Source organism: Phaethon aethereus, assembly GCF_964289735.1.
Source record: "Phaethon aethereus genome assembly, chromosome: Z".
Classification (NCBI taxonomy): domain Eukaryota; kingdom Metazoa; phylum Chordata; class Aves; order Phaethontiformes; family Phaethontidae; genus Phaethon; species Phaethon aethereus.
In genome coordinates this window covers 32,328,102-32,349,771 of record NC_138577.1, presented here as the reverse complement: position 1 = coordinate 32,349,771, position 21,670 = coordinate 32,328,102, and the positions used below count along the sequence as shown (strand labels likewise).

Here is a 21,670-nt window from a genome sequence, read left to right as displayed (position 1 = left end):
CTCCCACTGATTACAATGCAAGCACTTTGCCCTTGTTTTCCACAACTGTTCTTTTCTGCAATCCATCTCTCTTAAACTGTGAGGTGAATATTCTCCTGTGCTTTGCCATGAAAGGAGAGCTGTGTAAATAGCTCTGCTCAGAAGGAGGGAAAGCTAGGATTTTAAATACTGAGTGGTATTATTGATTTTTCCTTTAACAAGGGACAAATGGGGAAGAAGCAATAAGGCAACATTGCTAAACAGCTCAAAATATATTTCACTCTCAACTTTTGGTTGTAGTTTAATTTACTTAATACAGGTTTGAGTGCAGAGGCAAGGTTCTGGTATGATTTGTAGACTAAATCAGCAGAATCCTACTATTAATGCCCTCAGAGGTGCTGCAGAACTGTTCAGCCAGCAATATTATGAGTTGAGGCACTATAACCACGGTTTGTGGCCTAAGGATTAAGAAACTAATTCTACATTCTTTGCATATCCCAAATTACCACTGACTTCAGTGGAAGTGGTGCATATTCAAGGAATGCAGAACTGGGCCTGGTTATTATGACAAAACTGTTATAGCATGAGCTGGCAGTAACACAGACGTGTTAAGTTTGTTTAAGAGTTCACATTTGCTCCGTTTTAATTTGCTTACATTATTGGTGAATAGTAACTTTTGGAGACTTTTCTGTTCCATATTTTTTCAGTAGCCATACAGATACTAATCTGAACGTTTTTTAATAAAGCATCAATTAATCTGATCTAAAACTAGTGTGCACAGATTGTGTTTCAAAAAAATTCTACCAGAAGGCAATGCAAGGAATAAAACTTTGGAATAACGCTTTTAAAAGGAGATTTATCTCAAACCCCATAATGTTTTGGTCACCACTGCACGTTTATTATAAAATATTATTGCTGGCAGAGTAAGGCTGCTCAGCTTAATTATATATATTCACTCGCACTGTATGAGCATATCAATTCCACTGTGTGTTTGGCCTCAGGTTTGTGTAGAATATTTTACATCTTTTATCACATAGGCATTGGCAGGATTCACTGAAATAATAACATTCAAAATGTAGTTTAAAGGAAAAACGCTAAGTACATTGAAAAAAGAAACTATACATTTCATTTAATTAGGCATCTGAAGTTCTTATGCTGAAGTTGGTTACATGCCATTCTTAATTTAAAAAGAGTAGTTTTGACAATACAGGTGTAATTTTTTCTGTTTTATGAGTCAGCAATCAATCTTTTTGGGGAAAAAGAAAAATGTGTGCATGAACAGATAATTTTAAAGGGAAGCTCTTTCCTCCAGCACCCTCCCTTTAACTGTGCAAAAGTACTATCTTCAGTGAAATGAAATGTTACAACTGCATAGTAATAGACTTTTCCTTAAAACAGAGTTGTGGTTCTGACATTGCAGCTAAATTCCTTTTTCCATTTCATAGTGAAACACCTGAGTTACTCAATGACAGGAATTAAATCCTCTAACAAAAGCAGAGGACTTGCATCCAATGAAAAGGATGTATGTTTTCAAGTTTCCCTCATCCTTCTGAAGAAACTAGCTGAAGAAGGTTGGGAAACCTGTTCTTTGGACTTAATGCTATGATAATATATTTCCTTTGAATACAGAAGAAAATATATTCTTCTTGTCAAAAAACAGAATCGAAAATGAAAAAAATGCTATTTTTAGCCTTAATATTTTCATAAACTTTTGGCATGATTCTAATTTTCTTATTTTTTCTTCACCAGTTACGTGAGACTGTTTGGTTCACAGATGTGCTTTTGCAAATTGTTAATAATATAGAGAAAAAATAAAAAGAAATATTATCCAAGAGATTTTTCTGTCTTTGAATATTTCTTGGTTCTCCCAGAGTGTTACAGAAACAGTCCTTTCTACATTATGAACTGAGTGGACCATGGATTGAGTGACTTGAACTTCTCATTAATTCAACAAGAGACAATCAAGAAATGTTACTTCCCTGATGGAAAAATGTCAAATAAATTCTATCTATCTCATGAAATTTGAAAAAAAAAACCCTGTCCCCTTATGAGGTAGTTGTTGCATAATGGAGAATCTAAGACTTAGGTTCTTGAAAGCAAACACTATGCTTCTGTATATCCCTATGACACAGCTTATTCAGAAGAAGGTACGCCTCACACAATTACAAGTTGGAACAGAAACATAGTTTAATTCTCTGTTATTTTAACAACAAATATTCTGTTTATATGTGTGAATTAAAATGGTGTTTATGCAAGAAGTTACATATGATTGAGCCAATTTTTCAGAAAAATAAAGAAGTATGACAGGCATGTAAATATTGTATTAAAATTAAGAGAGTTGCCGTTTCCAGTATATTGTTTGGTGCATTTTTCCAATGAACCTTGAACTTCTAAATGTGAGTCAAGGTTTGGCAAAGCATATTTCTTTTTTCCTAATGATAACTCTCTCTGTATGCATTGTGCTTTTCTGTCTCAGATACTTGAAGTTGAACAGCACTTTACAAAACAAGCAACCAATTAAATTATGCCTTATGCTTTTGCTTTAATAAAACCTCTTTTACCAGGCCCTTTAATTAACATCAATGTCAGTTTGTCAAAATTGGAGCCATTCAAACTTCTTCTCCAGGATAACTTCAGTACCTAATTTCTTTGGACACAAAGTTAGTGTTTATGGACATGTTCTGCTGTATTCTAGTTTATTTTCTCTATGCAAATGCTGTGCTCATGAAAGATCAGATGTATCTCTCTCTGCCTGTTTTGCTCTTGGCAGTGATCTATATGTTTTTTTTCAACTGAAGAAAAAAATCTGTAAGAAAAATTAATTTTGGCTCTCTATATAATAAATGGAGTTTACTAAGAGAGCCTATGCCAGATAGCAGCTGGCCATGTGCACATATGCTGGGGTTAGAAAGAAACTCATACCCAGGTCTGTGAAAAGCTGTGCTAAAAGTTTATCTGTGAGCTGTGAGCTATGTGCTATAGATCTGAAAGTTTATCAACACTCTAATCTAGAGGATAGTCTTAGTGCTTTCCTGTCTCTAATATCATTGTATCTGTGAAAAATAGAAATCAAGTTATATGTTTTCAAACAATCGTGAGAAGAAACACTTCAATTTTGTATTTGTAAAACATCTTACATGTTTGTTTGAATTTTTCAGTCCCAGTTTGCATGTTTATAGATTAGATAGGCTAGGATACCGTAGCGTAGCATAGAATAGCATAGCATAGCATAGAACAGAACGGAATATTTCTATTTCTATGTATAGATATTTCTATTCTATTTTTATTTTGAGACAATAGAATGAAACATGAATAATCTGAATTTGGACACAGAGTTTGGTAGGGAAGACCCTCTAGACTCATGTTTCTTTCCCATTTGGGCTACGGTTTCAGAGGTTCCCTGATCTTTTACTCTTTTTCTTTCCCTAGCGTAATAGAGATCAAAATGTAGTCCTTTGTGAAATTCACAAAGAGCAAAATGCTCTAAAACAAGAGAATCTTCCTAGTGAGAATGTGATTTACACTCCCTTATCTCCACGTTTGAAAGCCTGTGGTCTCAATTTATAGCGTATCTCTGGCATGAGATCCTATAGAGGACTGAACTTCAGAAATGTTTGAATTTGTATTGGAGGGGAAGATACTGTTCCTGCATGTATATTTAAAAACACCTGCAAGGAAATAACTGGCTCTTTACTTGAAAAAAGTTTTTTTAGTTCTTGCAAGTTTGCTAGAAGGAAGAAGTATTCAAATTTAGATGATTTCTCTGGGGTTTGCAATAACGGTAGCTGCTTTAACAGTGAATTTTAGAACGGTGTCACCTTTTAGTAGAGAAAGCTGCTTGAATACAGATAGTGACCTCAGTTACAAGAGGATCAAAGACAATCTTTTAGAAAAGCCAAGGAGGAGGAGAAAGGAAGGAGAAAAACCAGAGAAAATCAGGAGTATTGTCTTCCAAAAGGAAGCAATGAAATAATTCCCAAATTGTTCTTTCTTCCTATAATGGTTTCTGTACCATATGGTTTTTGAATCAGTAGCAGCCGATATGTTCAGTAATAGTTTCTTTTGAAGGGACTTGTCATAATATTTACCTTCTCTACAGCAACAGAAATAGCTTCCAAGGCTGAAATGGCCGTGCTTACTAGAACTAATGAAAACAAGAGACATTTCCATGGTGAATTAATCTCTTGACACCATTATTTTGGGGGATAAATAACACTTAATGTACTGTGCTTCATTTCAGCTGAGGTATTTGTGTCTTTAGGCATGATGTTACCTAGAAAGTAAGAGTATATGGTGTGGTGCAGATCTCTAGACTGTGAGAAGTATGAAGATTTTCAGAGTATTGAAATGAAAAGGAGAAATGAGCATGCTACATTTATCAAGAACACATAAATAAAAAGAGCCATCTGTAAAGACAGCTCTCATGATAAAAGAGTATTGTGGGTGGGAACAGTTCCTTACATGTTTTCCACCTTTGCTGTGATTTGGTGGCATCCTTAATCCACTGTTCCTGTTTGTCCTGTCAGAACCAACACCAGAGTGCTCTCTGTGAATACTGATCTCCTTGGAAAGGAGATTAAAATTAAATTTTATCAATAAACTCATGTAATCTGTCTACACATGGAAATATTCAGCCAAGTGTGTACAGTGTGACTGGTAAAGTGACATTTTCTTCAAAAAGAATGCAAGACTAGCCTCTCGTGTGTGCGTGTCTGAAAAAGTAGCCAATTTCCCATATGTTAACCAATGTATAACTTTTTGCTCTGCATTAATATCTCCTTTTCTTCCATTGATTTCTTTGCATTTTTCAGTTACAGCAGCAGTACTTAGTTCTTCTTAACTTAAAATACACCCAAAGAGATGGATATATTGGAAATCTGAAATCAGATTAGGATATAGCTTATTAATCTTGTTCTATTACACACACAAAAGAGCATATGCGCTCCTTAATCTAAAGCTCGTAAAATATGAGCCTTATAGCCATAAGCACTGACTAGTCCTGTAAGTCTTACATCTGACACATAATATGAACTTTCTTTTACATCTATTGGATATAATAAGCCTTTTAGCTCAAAGTAAGAAGTACAAAGAAGATAAGTAACAATTTACTTTAGGCTTTATCATGGTCTGTAATTATCTTTTGTTTGCATTTATATTTCTGCAATGCTGGATCATAAAATTTTAATGGAATCTGCCAGAAGTACGTAAAGTGAGGATATTGCAGTGGAGGGAACCTTATTTTTTGAAGAGGGGAAAAAGGAGAGTAACTACCTATTGACTTCTAGTAAGCTTTGGATCAAATTGTCATTGAATGGTTGGGCAAACAAGCATCTACTATAATTATATGCAACACATATATACAAAGTCTGTCATTATTTACTGGAGCAAAGAATGCCAAGACATTGTATCATTTCATAAGTTTAACTATAAAAGCAGTAAATAAATGGCAGCCTTTGCACAACTTTGAGGAAAATATAGCCTTATATAAGCACTATGCACCCACCAAAGCATGTCACAAAATATATTCTGTTCAGACAGAAATGGTTCCACTATAATGAAGTGCTGCACTGAATGCTACATTTTTCCCCATTTAAACACTTTAAGGGTTAAAAGCACAGCACGCACTTTACATGAAATGAACCTGGGCTTTTAAATATCAGCTGTGTCATGCAGCCTCCTTGTTGGTGAGCACCTGATGTCAGCAGTTTGAATGATGTCTGACACTAATTATGTGTCATTCACAAGACTGCCAGGCAGGAGAGTCTGGGGGAATAAAAAGCTATTTAAAAGGTTTTCATATGAGGTCTTACTCTCAATTTTTTGAAAGCCCTTACATGTCTTGCAAAGCAGCACCCTGCTAATGCTGTTGAAGAAGGGAAACGCTTTTTAAAAGACTATTAATTAATGCTTAAAATGCATCATTCTTGTTTGAAAGCCATATAAAGAAGCTTTTACATCTGTTCATGTGATAAATGCAAAGCTGGGGAAGGATACTTTGTCCTTGTCACACCACCTGCCTTGGTGCTGACACAGAAGAACCTACCTGGTCAGTATATCACAGCATTCAAAATTAATTGACAGTTAGACGTAAAACATTGTTAAATAATTAATTTGCCCTTTGTCTGCTAATAAATCTTTTTAAATGCTACATGACTACTGAACAATTCAAAGATTTGTTTTGGGGCCTTATGTATATGCTGCTCTGGATTTAGTTTTTCCTCTGTAACATTCCCTGCATTTGCATATATGCATTCACATATGATAGCATTCCCTAAAATTCAGAAATGGCTTTTATTTGAGTTCAGGTAATTTTCTCCAAAGTCTACAATTTAGAACTTCTCACATTTGAACCATGTGACATTTTTGAACCTTATGTGGAGGGAGATTTCTACAATTACTTGAAAGGAGGTTGTAGCAAGGTGGATGTCAGCCTCTTCTCCCAGGTAGTAAGCGATAGAAGAAGAGGAAATGGCCTCAAGTTCTGCCAGGGGAGGTTCAGATTGGATATTAGGAAAAATGTCTTCACTGAAAGGGCTGTCAAGCACTGGAACAGGCTGCCCAGGGAAGTGCTTGAGTCACCATCCCTGGAGGTATTTAAAAGATCTGTAGGTACGGTCTTTAGGGGCATGGTTTAGTGGTGGATTTGGCAGTACTCAGTTTACAGTTGGGCTCGATGGTCATAAAGGTCTTTTCCAACCTAAATAACTCTATGATTCTGTGATTCTATGATTTTAATTTTTTTGTATTAAATTCCACTAGTAGGGCACATATTAGATAAGGAGTGCTTCACTTGTTCTCAGAATAGTGGTGCTGAGTAGATAAATGTTGTACATTTAACAGGGACTAGTAGAGCTGGAAATACTTAGGATATCAAGCTGTTACAGATGATCTGATTGACTTTGCTGAAATATTGCATTATAAAAAGGTGCACTGCAAAACAGCCAAATGCAAAGCAATACAAGCAGGAATGAAGAAGTACAGTGAATACTTACAGGATGAGAAATTCTGCCTAGCAAAAAGTGAGTCTGAGTGGTAATTTAATATTACCAACTATAATGAAAACCCTCTGTAAAATGCTATGACTCGTACAAGGCTAACTCGATCCTTGAATGAGTGAAACAGACGGTTTGATTCAGAAAAGTGCTGTTACCTGAATCCCTAGCACTGGTAAGGCTACTACTGAAATATTGATCCTATATTTCATATCCCAGGTGAATGTAGGCGAGGTCAGAAGGGGCCACAGAAATTATAAATGGAAAACCAAACCGTATTGTGTGAAGAGTTTTTAGAGTACACATCTATGTGGTCATGTGCAGTCAGTCATGGATTAATGTGAGTTAGCTATGGGTTAGGTGGCAAAGGAGGAGCTAGGTCTGATCTGAACTGTACGTCTGTGAAACTGGTGGTTTTCCTACCTGTGTAGATGTAGTGGGAAAGGCCCAGCCCTACGCTGTTACGATGCCACATGTCCTTGGGCCAGAAGTAGCATCCATTGTGCTTAATGAAGAAGAGGCATGGTCAGTAGAGATGTTGATTACTTTGACACTTTTTCATTGAAAGCATGTTTGCTAGGGTGATGCTTCTTATCTTGTTAACCTTGCAGAGTCAGGGAGGAATTTCTCCCCTCTGATATGTATCTTAGTTTCTGTGTGCACTTTTTTCTTCTCTTTTTGCATCATCAAAGGTTGACCGTGGCTGAATAGGTTACTAAACCAAACGAACTGGTATTCTGCCACTCTGTAGGAACATATTTGAAGCATCTGGTTAGTACGCACTGGGCATGTAGGTAGGGTTGGGTTGATTTCCTCCAAGTCAGTTTGGTATAGATTTGGACAGTTACTCACCTTTCCATCAAGCATACGTCACAACTAACTTTCTGAGATCATTTGGATGTATCTCATACAATCATTTCCCTATATCACAGCCTTTTGGGGGCCTCTCAGTCTCTTCTGCTTCCTGCCTGAGGCATATATTCTGTTTTATTGAAGAACAACATGTATTCTGTCACTGAAGTATCTAAGTTTGTTATTCAGACTTTGTGTGGACACTGGCTAGCTCTTGATACATAGAAATCCAGCTGTTGCAATTTAGTGGTTATAGGAAAGTTGATGTTTAGCAAGTAAAATTTTAAAAGAAAAACCACTCCTCTCCCTGTAACCTTAGAGACACCAGACTGGGAATGTGTAATGAAATGTATTCATTATAATACTCCATAAATATTTCCCCCTACATGGAAACAGACTAGGGGAATGCTTATCCTTCACACTTAAAAAAATAAAAGATGATCCTCACCCAAATGCAGTGATGCTGAAAAATATTTAAGGATCACTGTGCGTAACCAATTCAAATAAAAAAAAAAAGATAGGACAAGCCTAAAAGTGTGAGTACCAGAATAGGACAGTAACATTACATTGTATATTGGATGAAACATTATTGTAAAATCAAATACTGCTCAGGTGTCAGTATTTCTACGAGTATTTAATTTTATTTGGTTTGGTCTTAGAATCAATTTCAAAGTAGGTCTGAGAAAGCATTGTTTATAGTGAGAAAGCAAATAATTTTTTATATAAATTATTTGGGAGAAAGCTAAGTGAGTTCTTAATGCGAAATACGTAGAATCAGAAGTTATCTTTTAGATTACTTATCATGTTAATATAGCAGAAAAAAACAAAAGAAAATACACTGTTTGGACGTTGAAGCAAAACAAATTCAGACAGAAAAAAGTGAAGATTTTTAATACCAGGTAACATTATAGGATAGTTGGATTAACAGCTGTCTGTCATTGGCTTTTAAAATCAAGACTAGATACTTTTCTGTGAATGGATCAGATCTCAGACAGATGTTGTTTGCCAGAGCAACATCTTCAGTCTTCGTTACACTGGTGATCAACTGAGATAATCAGAGCAGTTCCTTTTACAGTGAAAACTTACTAATTTCCTAAACACTTGGCTACTGAATATCTGCTACTAACACTAAAGTATTCACACAGGTATTACAATGCTGTTCCTACAGGGTAAGGGTCTAAATGTATTTCAAAATGAAGGTTGCTGTCTAATTCCAGACAGGGCTTGGATGTGCATGGTGCATCCAGCAGGGATTTACATGCTGCACAGATTATTTCCTATAAATCTATGTAATTATATTGTAATTTTACAGACGGTTGTGCAGTAAACTGAACACTCTCACTGTGTATACAGACATGAACAGCACACTCATGAGAACACAAATTTTTTAAAGTCATAGCACTGGTTTTGCTTTTATTGGCATACTTTACCTTTCACTGTAAATATATTGTTTCTTGCTTTTGACAATTATCTGTATAAAAAGATAAAATAAACATGGATATGGACACTCCAATTAATATTTTTTAAAAAGAACTCCCAAGTTTATGAAGTACAGAGAGGAGATTTTCTTTATGAGCTACTTAATGGTTTCATTTTCACGCAACAGTAAAAGTAAAAGCTCAGTAACTACAATTTCTGTATTGCAGTTTAGGAAAACATTACACAATTAATTCCACATAATACTTCCAAAAAGTCTGGTTTAATCACGAGTATGTTTAGGAGTGTTAAACAGCTTCAGAATACCAAATGCATGCCAGGTACTTAAGTGACTAATTGTAATAAGGGTGTTACATTCTTCTCTTCTACCACAGTTAGTAACTTAGAAACTACAAAGAGTTCCATTTCAGAATACAACTACCATCTAGCTGACTTTTTTCCCCATAGGTAATCGTGTCTTCTCTGCAATACTTTAACTGAAATCTGGATATCAAGAAGGAATGTATGTTCTGTGCTGTTGGAGAGAGTATCTTTTAATGCCTTTTATCTTAAGGATCAGAGATTCCCAAGGCTTCAAAAAGTCTCGTTTTTAGAGTTTAAATCCATTAACTGTTGTGTAAAGATGGTCTTTCTGATAATACAGGCTTGTAGTTTCTGTGTTTTGCTGGCATGACCTTTTCTGCAATATGCAACTAAATGGTTGCATATTGCAACTTGGGAATATGACACACAGGAATTTAGATCTGTGGAGGGGAGAGAGAACTTCAGACTATCTTCTCCGCTTCCAAGTTATGATCAGCAATACAGAAGTCTTCAGAAAACACGATTTTTAAACTTGTAATATAACATTCCCCAGCTCTGCTCAATTAAACGTTTTTGCCCTGTTAAATTCAATGTGAATTTTACAATCTTATAAACAATTATTTACACATGTTTAATTTTGCTTGCATACTTGAAGATTCAAAGTTTAATAACTTGTGAAATAAACAAAACAGAGGGCCTGGTTTTAGACCTTTTTCACTGGGCTGTGTTTTACCCTATGAAATTGAAGGTTGCTTGAGGTATTACAATTTATTTCATACTTATGTACCGCTTAGTTACTGTCACTAGAATGAATGATTGTTCTTTTATGAATTTAATAAAAAATAACAACTTGTCTAACAAGATGGGCTATTTTATATATAGTGTGTAATTTCTCGTATAGGTCTGTTTTCCTGGGCAACGTTCAGTATATATTTCCTTCTGTTGCTAAAACTAAACAAAAGCTGTTAGGGAATGCTGCACAGAAATTCAGCCTCCCCAGTTTGGTTGTGGAGGCTGAAACTTTTCTCCCTCCAGTTTATTCTTTGAAATTGTAACTCTCTCTTGCATTAATCCCAAAACTTGAAGTGCTTACAATTAAGTGATGAAAATTTTGTGTCCTGTTTTTTCTCTTTTTTGAGAGTCTTACAGATTTCTAAGAAAGGCATGCTAATTATGATCAGAATTATGTCAGTGTTTTCCTATCTGTGCTTTTGTAAACGTACATACACTGAATAATACATTGTAAAATTTATTTGTGTTATTCTAACATTAGTGAAAAATGGCCCATTTTTTTTCAAGTGAGTAAAATGAATAGGACGAGAAATGGTGGAAAATTTTGTGCTAGCATTAGAAATGTTAGACATCTCTCTTAATGTGTTATTATTGCAAGTATATGAGAACTGCAGTCTACCATGTTATACAGCAGATGCTTTAGATGTTGCACAGTGGAATATGCAGCAGCTGAAACTAATGAAATTAACTATCTTGACTGATAGAATTAAAAAAGCCTATACTTCTAACTAACATTCATAAATATTCACATCTAATTGAAATCACATCTACATAAAAATGCTGGTATCAAATAGAACTGATGGGTTTTACTTTCCCTTAGCATAAAGTGTACTATGGGAACATGGTAGATCAAGAACTGGGTTTCTGCTCACATAAGCATAGGTTTCTCTGCAGATGCAGTACTTGATTAGATGTAGAAATACTATGTCACATCATTATTGGTTACCTGTAGGGATTAAACCGTATTTTGATTGGCAACCATTATTTTTAGTACCTTATACATTTGCTCATGGCAGAAAGGTAAAGAAATACTTCAACAATCATTTTACTTTTTACATCACCATCAGCAAGGCAGAGCGGACTGGCAATTCCCTGCACAATTTTGTTGTTGCTGTGGTAGGTTGAGTTGGTGCTGAGAGATACCTGTGTTCAGCTCAGTTGCTAATACCTAAACAAGCCCAGAGCTGAGGTGAGGGTGGCTAGCACAGGGCTGGGGAGCCTCGCAGCGACCATTTTGCTTTCCGTGTGCTGTTGGTAGAATCCGTAGGGATTAAACCGTATTTTGATTGGCAACCATTATTTTTAGTACCTTATACATTTGCTCATGGCAGAAAGGTAAAGAAATACTTCAACAATCATTTTACTTTTTACATCACCATCAGCAAGGCAGAGCGGACTGGCAATTCCCTGCACAATTTTGTTGTTGCTGTGGTAGGTTGAGTTGGTGCTGAGAGATACCTGTGTTCAGCTCAGTTGCTAATACCTAAACAAGCCCAGAGCTGAGGTGAGGGTGGCTAGCACAGGGCTGGGGAGCCTCGCAGCGACCATTTTGCTTTCCGTGTGCTGTTGGTAGAATCAGCCGGGGCTGTGTTTCCCAGGCAGTTTGAGTGGTGCTGCGCTCCGAGCTGACCGGTCTCTTCGGGTCTTAGTGTCCCATCTGTAAAATGGGAGTAGGACATTGTTTCCTAATTCAGCCATGTGCAGGGAGGACAAATACATTCTTACGGTCTAAATGGTTCAAACCCTGCAGCAACACCCGGGCTGAGAAGCCAGGCTTTCTTTAGCTCCAGAGAGGCATCCAGCCATAGCCGGCTGGAGGTCTCTTCTAACCTTTTCACCCTTCTGCTCATTGTTTGCTGTTGCAGTTTGCTATGTGTGCTTTCCTTTCAAGTAACTTCTTTCTCTTTTCTAGTTTGAGGGTTGCAAGAAAGCCTTTTCCAGACTAGAAAATCTCAAGATTCACTTAAGGAGCCATACGGGTGAAAAGCCGTACCTTTGTCAGCACCCTGGCTGCCAGAAAGCTTTCAGCAACTCCAGCGACCGCGCCAAGCACCAGAGGACACACTTGGACACTGTAAGGAAGCAGACGTCCCATTGTAGTCCCCTCTACATTAGATTGTGTGCTCCTTTCCTTCAGCTTGGTGGCAGCAGGTAGCCCATAAGCTTAGAGATAGGATGGAGAAGTGTCTGATGAGGCTGTCTAAGCTGTTTCAGAAGTAATGTAAGCATGGAGGAAGATGGGCCAATTGGTTGATACAAAGACCACAGCTCCATGGGCTTTCCTGCAGGTAGAAATAGTAACTTTCTCCCACTGATCATTAGGGAACCTGAGACACAGAAGCCATCTGCCATAATAACTGCTCTTCTCTGACAAAAACGTATTTAAACTTAAGGCTGGTGCATGTACCAGAGTGTCAAGAGAGGAAGAATTATTTTGGAAATCTAAAAATTTTCATGCTAACAGATTGTTGCTTGAGAATCTGAGTCAGCTAAGATTTGTTGAAAAGCTTTTGTTTCATAACAAAAGATCATGTTTCAGCAGAGACAAGCAGTTTCTAAAGGGCAGAAGTCCAGAAAGAGAAGGAGAACAATGCCATTTGATTTAAATGGCTGTCACAAAACTTAAATTATCCTTTTCGAATAGTCAACAGTATGGCTGGCAAGTTAATCATTTGTACAAGGTGTTTTCGGAAATGCTTTGTGAAATGCAAATGGCTAAATTGCAAAACAACTAATTTCAGCAAACAGACCTAATGTTCATTTAATACTCTGTACTGTGGACCTACAAGTCTTGAGGGAAGACAGACAGGTTAGAACAGGCAGAAGGAAATACTTATAGAGATTTATATTTATTTGGTGAGTTAAATTTATTGGGCTTTATTTTAAGAAGACTATAAAGGTAACGTTATAAAGCTATCTTTCCAAAATGACGTGTTGTTAGAAAATGTGAGCTGAAGGAGTTTGTCTTGTACTTCACATTAAAATGTGTATTTTTGTGTGTAATATTTTTGAAACTTCAGTATTCAATGCTTGCTCTGGTTTTTGCTTGGTCTCTTTGTAATCTAGTTGACTAACACTTTTTCTTGTTCTCTTTTTCTGAAGCAGATTCTTCTGTAATCCTAAACAGTCTATCTGGGCCTTTACTGCAGTTTCTTTACCCGATTCACTAAAGAATGTAATTTCTGATTAAGTCAAAGATTGCTCTGAGGGTGGAAGAATTGTGAGTATAACTAGCAATATTCATTGTACTGATTACCAAAAAAAAAAGGTAACAATGAAAGGTGCCGTAATGAAAACTTTCCTTTGGTTCATCTTCCTTATAAACCTCACTTTCCTCCTTTCCCTTTCTAAAAGTTACTGAGCATTCTACTGGTAGTAATGTACAACATTTGTGTTCTGTAGTAACATGGTTTGCAGCATCCCAAGGCTCAAAAGGGATTCTCTTGAGTTAAAATAATCTGTGATTAACAGCTGCTTTGTCCTTTTTCTTTTTGACTTAGAAACCTTATGCGTGTCAGATTCCAGGATGTACTAAACGATACACAGATCCAAGTTCCCTGAGAAAGCATGTGAAAGCCCATTCTTCCAAAGACCAACAAGTCAGGAAAAAGGTAAATTTTCTACCGTGTTGACTGGTGTAAAGCTTACGTGGAGACATCAGTGTTCTAATATTAGATGTTTCAATGCATCTGTGCTGATGATTAGGAAAAAAGTTAATGGGAAATAATAGATATTGTTCTTACATAGATGGTAATTTCATCTTTAACTTAATGAGGCAGCCTGCTTTAATGCTTTTTATTTTCTGACGTGATGATTAATCACCAAGCATACATAATGAGGCAAATAAAAAATAATTTTCGAAAACAGAAATTTTTGTTTTTAAAATTCTGCCACTTGGTAAATATATAGTAATACAAAATCCAGTTTATATGGCCAGTCTCAGATGGAAGGATGCCCCTTAAAAAGGGCAGATGGACAGTAGGTGAGATTAAGCTCTAAATTATATTTTCATATAGACAACTCCAAATACCAAGATATTTCACAACTCCGGTTCCCTGTGGATGTCAAGTCCATAAGTCAACAGTTGTTTATATGTATAAGCACATCTTTGAAGAGCTGAGTTGCGACCTAAGGGAATGATTATTTTTATTGAGCATTTTTCATCACATCTTCTATTAATCACTGGCACTATTTCATTAGGTTGTAGCAATCATTGGGGATAAAAATCTAAGCTTTCATTTTAAAAGGAAACTGGTCCCAGTAAAAGGGGAACATGCATGAACTGATGTAGGGATAGATAAACCTTTGAGTTGTCAGCTCCGTGTGAAACAAGTTATAGTTAAGAAGTTTTAAAACAAAATGCACAGCCATTCATAGCAAGTAGCAAACAAGTTTCTTTGTGCAGCATTGGAAGCACTAAGTGGCACTCTTTGAAGCTGCGGTGTACAAACTCAAGGATTAAGTTTTGATTCAATGGTTTGTTGAAGCAGGACGTGGCAGCAGGGACCCTCATGTCAGCCTCTGAGGAACTGCCCTGGAGTATTCTTGAGGAATTTCCTTTAAATGTATGAGTGCCCACTCCTGTATGAGAGACAAAGTAACTGAGCATTCATTTGCACCTTAAAAGTAGTGCTTTGGCTCCCTTGCTCCTGCGCACGCTGCTCACAGGCAGGACGGCCGAAGGGTGTCTGAGCCCTGTCCTGCCTGTCCCAGGAGGGCAGCTCAGCCACACACACACTGTCTTTTACAAGCCTGTAAAGTAAAGGCTGATCAAGATGTTGCATTCTAAGAAATTTGTGTGTGATGCCTCAGCTAAAACTGATATAATGGACCTGAATATAGGTATTAAACTGCTCTGTAACATTTTGTCAGATGGCAGTACTATGTGGGATTTTCCTTCCTGCATTTCATTCAGTATTTAATTTTGCTCAATTTCCATTCCTTCTTTGTGCCAAACAGTTTAAACCTGGCCCTTTTTACTCCTCGCTTGACTCTCTGTGGGCACATTCTAGACTTAAAATCGCTTATTTTTTTATCTCTATCTGATAAGGATTTATTTATGCTCATTGGTCAGCTGAGATACATTGGTATATGGAAAGGGAAATAAGCCAAACCTCCACAAAAAAAAGAAAAGAAAAATTGTGGCATCTATCAAGCCAGATACTTAAAGCATGGATAAAGCTTGCAATGTATAATGTTTACAAGGTACAGCATAGTTACAGGACCTTTGAGAATTTATAATTGCTAGCTAACATCATGCTTTGGTATTTGAAATATTTCCTGGTAGTAATAATAATAAAAACTAAGAAACAATAAACCTTTTAATGCAGAATTAAGGTTATTTATGGCTTTAATTAAAAGTGAAAATTGGCTTAGTGTCAAAAAAGTCTTTACAAAAATGTGAATTCATCAAAAATAACCATAAAAATTCCAAGGTGGTAAAGGCACAGTGGAGTAATACTTCCAGCCCTAGGGATCTATTCTGTTGAAAAGAATGAAACCCTTTGCTGTCACACCCCGTTAGTCATGGATTCATTTAATATATCATGCCTGACTGCTTTTAATCCTCCTTTTAACCTCCCCCTACACACCAAGTGACATTATTGTGGTGTCTTAAGTTGCTGGCTCTCCAAGACTGTACCTGCAAATGTGTCTTTGATGTTGCATAGACTTAAAATAACAGGATGAAGTATATTCATAATAGAGGAATCAGCTACTTGCTGTGCTAAACTTCAGCCCAGATTTTCTAGATCTGTCTTGAAAGCATTGACCATTTCCTTGGCCCTCTAAGATGGGGCCAGATTATGCAATGTGATATAGATAAATTTCCATCGCTGGATTATTTTAAGCAACTTTTGTTGGTACATGCTTAAGGCTTACCATGTAAGGCAGAAATGCCTTTTCTGCAAATCTTGCAAGGCAGTCACTTTTTTTTTTTTTGTTTGCCCTTCTCCTCCCAACCCCCAGCCTCTGGCCATTCACCAAATACATTTAACTGGGAATCTCTCCAGGTAATGGGATGAAATCATATAGACCAAGAAGATCCCACCACAAATACATTTAATGTAAGCAGTTTAGTGCATAGTACAGTAACCTTTCATTTCAAAGGAAAGCAGAAAAGTAAAAAGAGCCACACTTGCTTTAATCATTTTTGTGCGATTTGTAAAGTTCTTCATAAACATGAAGGCAAACATGTACACAAATACCATGCAAACACCTGGGAACAGATGCTGAAAATGTCTAGTAAAACATTTTAGGTATAATCTCTATGCATCATAGTATTCAGTCTGTACTTTTAAAATATTTTGGTGGGATAAAAATCTGTGCTTCCTATCTTATTTTAAAAACTTGCTGACTGTGCCTAGATTTCATCTTCCCTTGGGGAAGACGGATGGAGCTCCTTCTAAGCAAGGAAATCAGTGATAGAAAACTAGACAGCACCCAAAATGAGAGCATAAAGTGGTACTAAGAGGAATGCTAATGCACAACATGCCCCTGCACTACAGTTACTTTTACAACCTGTCCTCTTCTTAGTCATCTCCTCCTTTCAACTTCGAAAGGACAACAAACTTAAAAGATTTTTTGGTAAGTTGAACAGTTACCATGTGGTGCTCATTACCACAACTTACAATGAAAGCTAAGAGCCATGTAGGATTCAAAGGAAAGTGGATATTTCTGTGGGTAATGAGACAGGGTTAAAAAATAAATGTGAGATTTACAAGGGATATCAGTGCTTCAAGATCATGCTTCAGGATAGAAGTGGGCATCAAGCTAAATAGATTAGGGGAAAGCAGAGTTATTCTGTACCACTTATTTGCTGTTTCTCACCCTTTCTCCTGAAATGCCAGCTGCTAGTAGACATAGTGTACATAACTTAAAGCAGTCTGGATGGATCTTGGGCCTGATCTGGAGGAAGCATCTGCTTCTAAATGGATACTTTAAAATAACCTTCAGGCTTCCTAGCCTTAATTTATGTATTCTCCTGCTTTTTTCATTCTCTCATTCCATTTTTATAATCCTTTTCTCATTCAGCTTCCTTTCTTATTCTGTATTCCACCTTTGTAGCTTTTGGGTCTTTAGGATATACAATCCAAACTGAATATCTGTTGGTGGCTGAGGTTCATACGCCATGGTAAGACCAGTCCCAGTACTTTCTTCCACCCCAGGTCTTTCTGTGTTCTCTCATCTTGCACCCTGTTTCTTTCCTCCATCTTTTCCATATGCAGAGTTCAACTAAATTGTCACTTTACAAAGCATATTGGTACCTACAGGCAAATGCCATTCAAACATGCTATGTGATTGCTAATCTTTATCTAGCTTGACTTCATATTACTTTAGGATCTCATGAACCATTTGCCTTTTCTTTTTGCCTCAAATCAAAAATTACCTAACAACTTTTCGGCTTTTTCAATTTTCCATGCATTTTCAAGGCAGACCAGGACCTGAAAGAGAAATTAGTGTGTTTTTTTCCTTTTGGGAATCTCTAAAATGGAGAGAAATCCACTTTTTAGCTGAGTCACTTCCTGAACTATACCTTTTATATGAAGAGGGGCTATAGTAGCCTAAACTGATTGTTTCCCAGAATGAATGGTAAACATACAGGATTTTTGAATGGAAAGGACAAGGAGGAAAAATTCATGGAATGAAATTATTATTCTATTTCTTCTTTCAAATACCCAGTACAAAAAAATTTGGTTACTTGGCTTGCTTTGTGGAAGTTCAGAGAATCAGAAGAAAAGGTTAGGTAAACAGAAGAACGAGTGAGGCAGGTATTTGCTTCAGCTAATCTTCATATTATTTATTCTTCTTACAAAACACTAACACTGTTTTCTGACTTCATAAAACCTGAAAACTGTTTATACATTGATACTTTTCATTCTGACTATAGGCTGGCTCTGAAAATTGCCAGCCTATGATATTAGGTTTAGCTGCTAATGGTAGAAATATTATCTACATGAAGTCAGGGTGAATCATTATGCCTGTTAGATCCTATAGTTCTTATTTGTAGAATCGTAGCTTTAACAAGTAAGGCTACAGTTGGGAGCTTTGCTTTGGTATCCTCAACAGAGCTGAGTAATTTTGTTCCTTGAGTCATCCCGTGGAGTCTCTGTGGAGTCAAAAAATAGGGCACTACTTGACACAAGTAAGCTTATTTTCAGTTGGTTATAATTTGTGTTTTCAGTAAACAGCAAATTTCTTTCATCTGTGAACTGATGATATTTGAAAATATGAATCCATACCTCTTTTAGTTTGTAAGTAAGTCTTTTTATTGAAGTTAGTGAAAATGAAATTATGCAACATACCATTAACAAAGTCCAGAGCCTGCACTATTACATATCTAGTGATTTGAAACCAACATAGAGGGTGAATACTACCACTATGCTCTTCATGAAGATCTGTTTGTTGTGTGAGCTAGCAGTCAGCTTTGTAGAAGTACAGGAACACTATTTTTTTCATACAAGTATACCATGAAAAACAATTTTGGTATTTCTGCAAGAGTCTTGCTGAAGAAATCTTTATTTCTAAATTTAAAGAAAATATTTAATTCACTTTGAAGTATTACAGTACAAGTCCAACTGTGAGTGGAATGGACCCTCCACTGGCTTTGTGTAGATCTTTTCAGGAACATCTGCAATGTCTAATGCCTTTTCTAAGGGCTTTCTCTTTCACAATAGTGCATTTCCAAACAGCTAAGAGATAATAAAAAAAAAGACAAAAGATTGCTTTGATTTCTTGCAGCTGTTTGACAAGGACCAGATCAGTTCAGTAACATCTACCTTATCATCTGAACAGTGCAGTGGCTATGCTTTTAGTTAGAGTTTTAATTTCATCCATCCATCCATGATTATGCCAGTAAACAACAGTTGTCATGTATAATAGATCTTTAAGCCAATGTGTCCTGCCAAAAAAAAAAAAAAAGTAAAAGATTGTTTTCATTTAATTAAAGGAAAGTGTAATAGATAAGGATACAACTGCTTATCTCCAACTTTGTGGAAAAAAAAGGAAAAGATAATTTGAGCATTTCAGATAAACAAGACGAGCTAAAGGGAATGTAAAAGTCTTAGTCTGGACCTTGAACTGAAAGACAATTTGTACCAAATAATATCATCTTTCAGCTGATCAGTCTGATTCTCTGGCAGTTTTAACAATGCCCAGACCGTGTCTTTGATCTTATTGTGTAAATTAGTTATGGATCAGATACATTATACAGACAAGCTTTGAGAAATTGAATGCTTACCTGATAATTGCCTCTGAAAGCTGTCTGTCTCCTGGAAACCTGCATCAACTTAGCTGTTCAAATGGGTCTTGAAGAAACCAGGCATAGATTTAGATGACCATAAGCCGATAGCAGATGCATAACACAGTAAGTGATACTCCTAGGTCTCTACTGGATGTTTCGATACTATGCAGAGGAGCACAGATCAGCTAAAGCACACAGTGTTTAGTCTTAACTATATTTTGCTCCTTATTTATTTATTTGGTTTGCAGATAGTCTAACACAGCAATTGGGCTTCTGTCTGTTTTCCTGGCTTTTTCCAGGACAGAATTTTTGTACTGGCTCTGCCAGAAAGCAAATATCACGGAGGCATAACTTTGTGAATGGCGGTCCAAAGGACATTTCTGAAAGTTGTCTGTTGTGGAGACTATTTTGAATTGTAGTGTATATGGTAGATCTACCAAATCAGTAAGCAATGAAGGGGCTGATGAGACCTCAGGAGATAAGGGATATGTGCACAGACTTCCAGATTGGTTCATTTCTGCCTAATAATCTTCCTTTTTGACCAGATTGGCCAGTTGTAAATTGATGGCTGAACAGTGGCTTTTGGGGAGTTGTCAAAACGTTCTCTCAGTGAAGATGGACTCTTCCAAGATTTATTCCTGTGATATCTGGTTGGAAGGAGATCTTTTCAGGTGTTATAGTGGTGAAGAGGAATAAAGGACAGGCAACCAGGGTCTCTCTAATCCTGCTGCTATTTGTGCATGATTTCTTCCATGTTGCATTTATTGCTCTTTCAAAAGCCAATCAGCTAGCAATGGCTGGAAATTTTCAGAATACTTTTCCTGATTACTATAAAGAAAAAAGGTGCTACACTGCAGTGCTGAGATGAAGCAGGTTGTATTACACCTCAGCCATACCCACTCCTACTTTTAACTGTAATAGAGGCTAGTAGAGCAAAAGAGTCCACACTAGGTGTGGAGCATGTTGGAAATAATGAAATAAGGATATGGATCATCTGGCCAAAGCAATTCCTGGAATTGCCTTACAAGTGGCCTGTGCTGACCTTGAGCAGGGTTCCCATATGAACTGAGGGGGCTTTACAGAGGTCACCTTGCACAATTAGTAATGATCCTGCAGATGTTGCTCTTTTGCCACTGTGCAGCTCCTGTATTTGCAAAAAGAGGATATAAAATCTTCACCTTGAGAGGCAGATCTGAATAACTGAATTCCTCTGAAGCCTGGTCATTTTTTATCCCTTTTCTAACAGTTCACTGTTCTCTTTTAGAGCCCTTTTATGTATAATGTATATAAACCTCGCCATCTTACAATGAAAATGTTAAAGATAAATGGGGGAAAAAAAAGTGCATAAAGACATGATATCCCCCTACTGAACAGTATTTCTCTGGCAATAAAGCATTCAAGTCTTCTCGTTACAGGTTAACATGGAGTTTTCTATAAAGTTCTTCTTACAGTACTGCACACTTCTTGATTGTTCATTGTTTACATTGCTTTACAGTAGAAGCAGGCTGGTTTTATTGTGGCTGTATGTTGACTTTACCTCACAATCGATGAAGGTACCAGATTGGTTTAAGATTTTGGGATAAACAAATTTTACACCAGCATTTAGATTTAGTGGAGAACATGAATAGAAAACAATGTCTTGTGATTTTCTTTAACTGGTATCTTTGGTTTATTTAATTTTGCAACACTTATTTCCATTTTTTCCTTTCATTTTCTTTCATTTCTCAATATTTGTACTAATCTTTCTTGTGAATCAAGAGGTACAATGCTTAATGTGTTTCTTACAGGAAAGAAATTTGCTTCTTTTTTATTTTTTCTAACACAAAATGTTTAATTGGTGGGAAAAGAGGGAGCCAAGAAGGGTTAGAGCATTACATCATTGGTATTTCAGCAGATTATTCAGGCACTAAGCTAGTTACCAGTGACATTGTCCATTATGTGACTATATTAACGTGGAGATACTGCTCTGTTTGTGAACATCTGCCTCATGGGGTACAGCCACATCCTGCAGTATTGAACCCAGTTTGCTTCTGCATCTTCCAGGTTTCACTTGTCCTTCTTCAAACTTAGTTCA

At 36.7% G+C, this 21,670-nt stretch overlaps 1 protein-coding gene across 1 annotated transcript in view; it reads left to right on the top strand.

Moving 5' to 3' along the window:
* Window positions 1-21,670, top strand: part of GLIS3 (GLIS family zinc finger 3) — a gene marked incomplete at its 5' end in the record, with an annotated part of 172,024 nt that overhangs the window by 106,070 nt on the left and 44,284 nt on the right. The window contains 2 exons of the mRNA XM_082013541.1: window positions 12,268-12,429; window positions 13,856-13,966. Of these exons, the coding sequence (XP_081869667.1) occupies window positions 12,268-12,429; window positions 13,856-13,966 (273 nt within the window). The remainder of the gene's footprint in view (window positions 1-12,267; window positions 12,430-13,855; window positions 13,967-21,670) is intronic.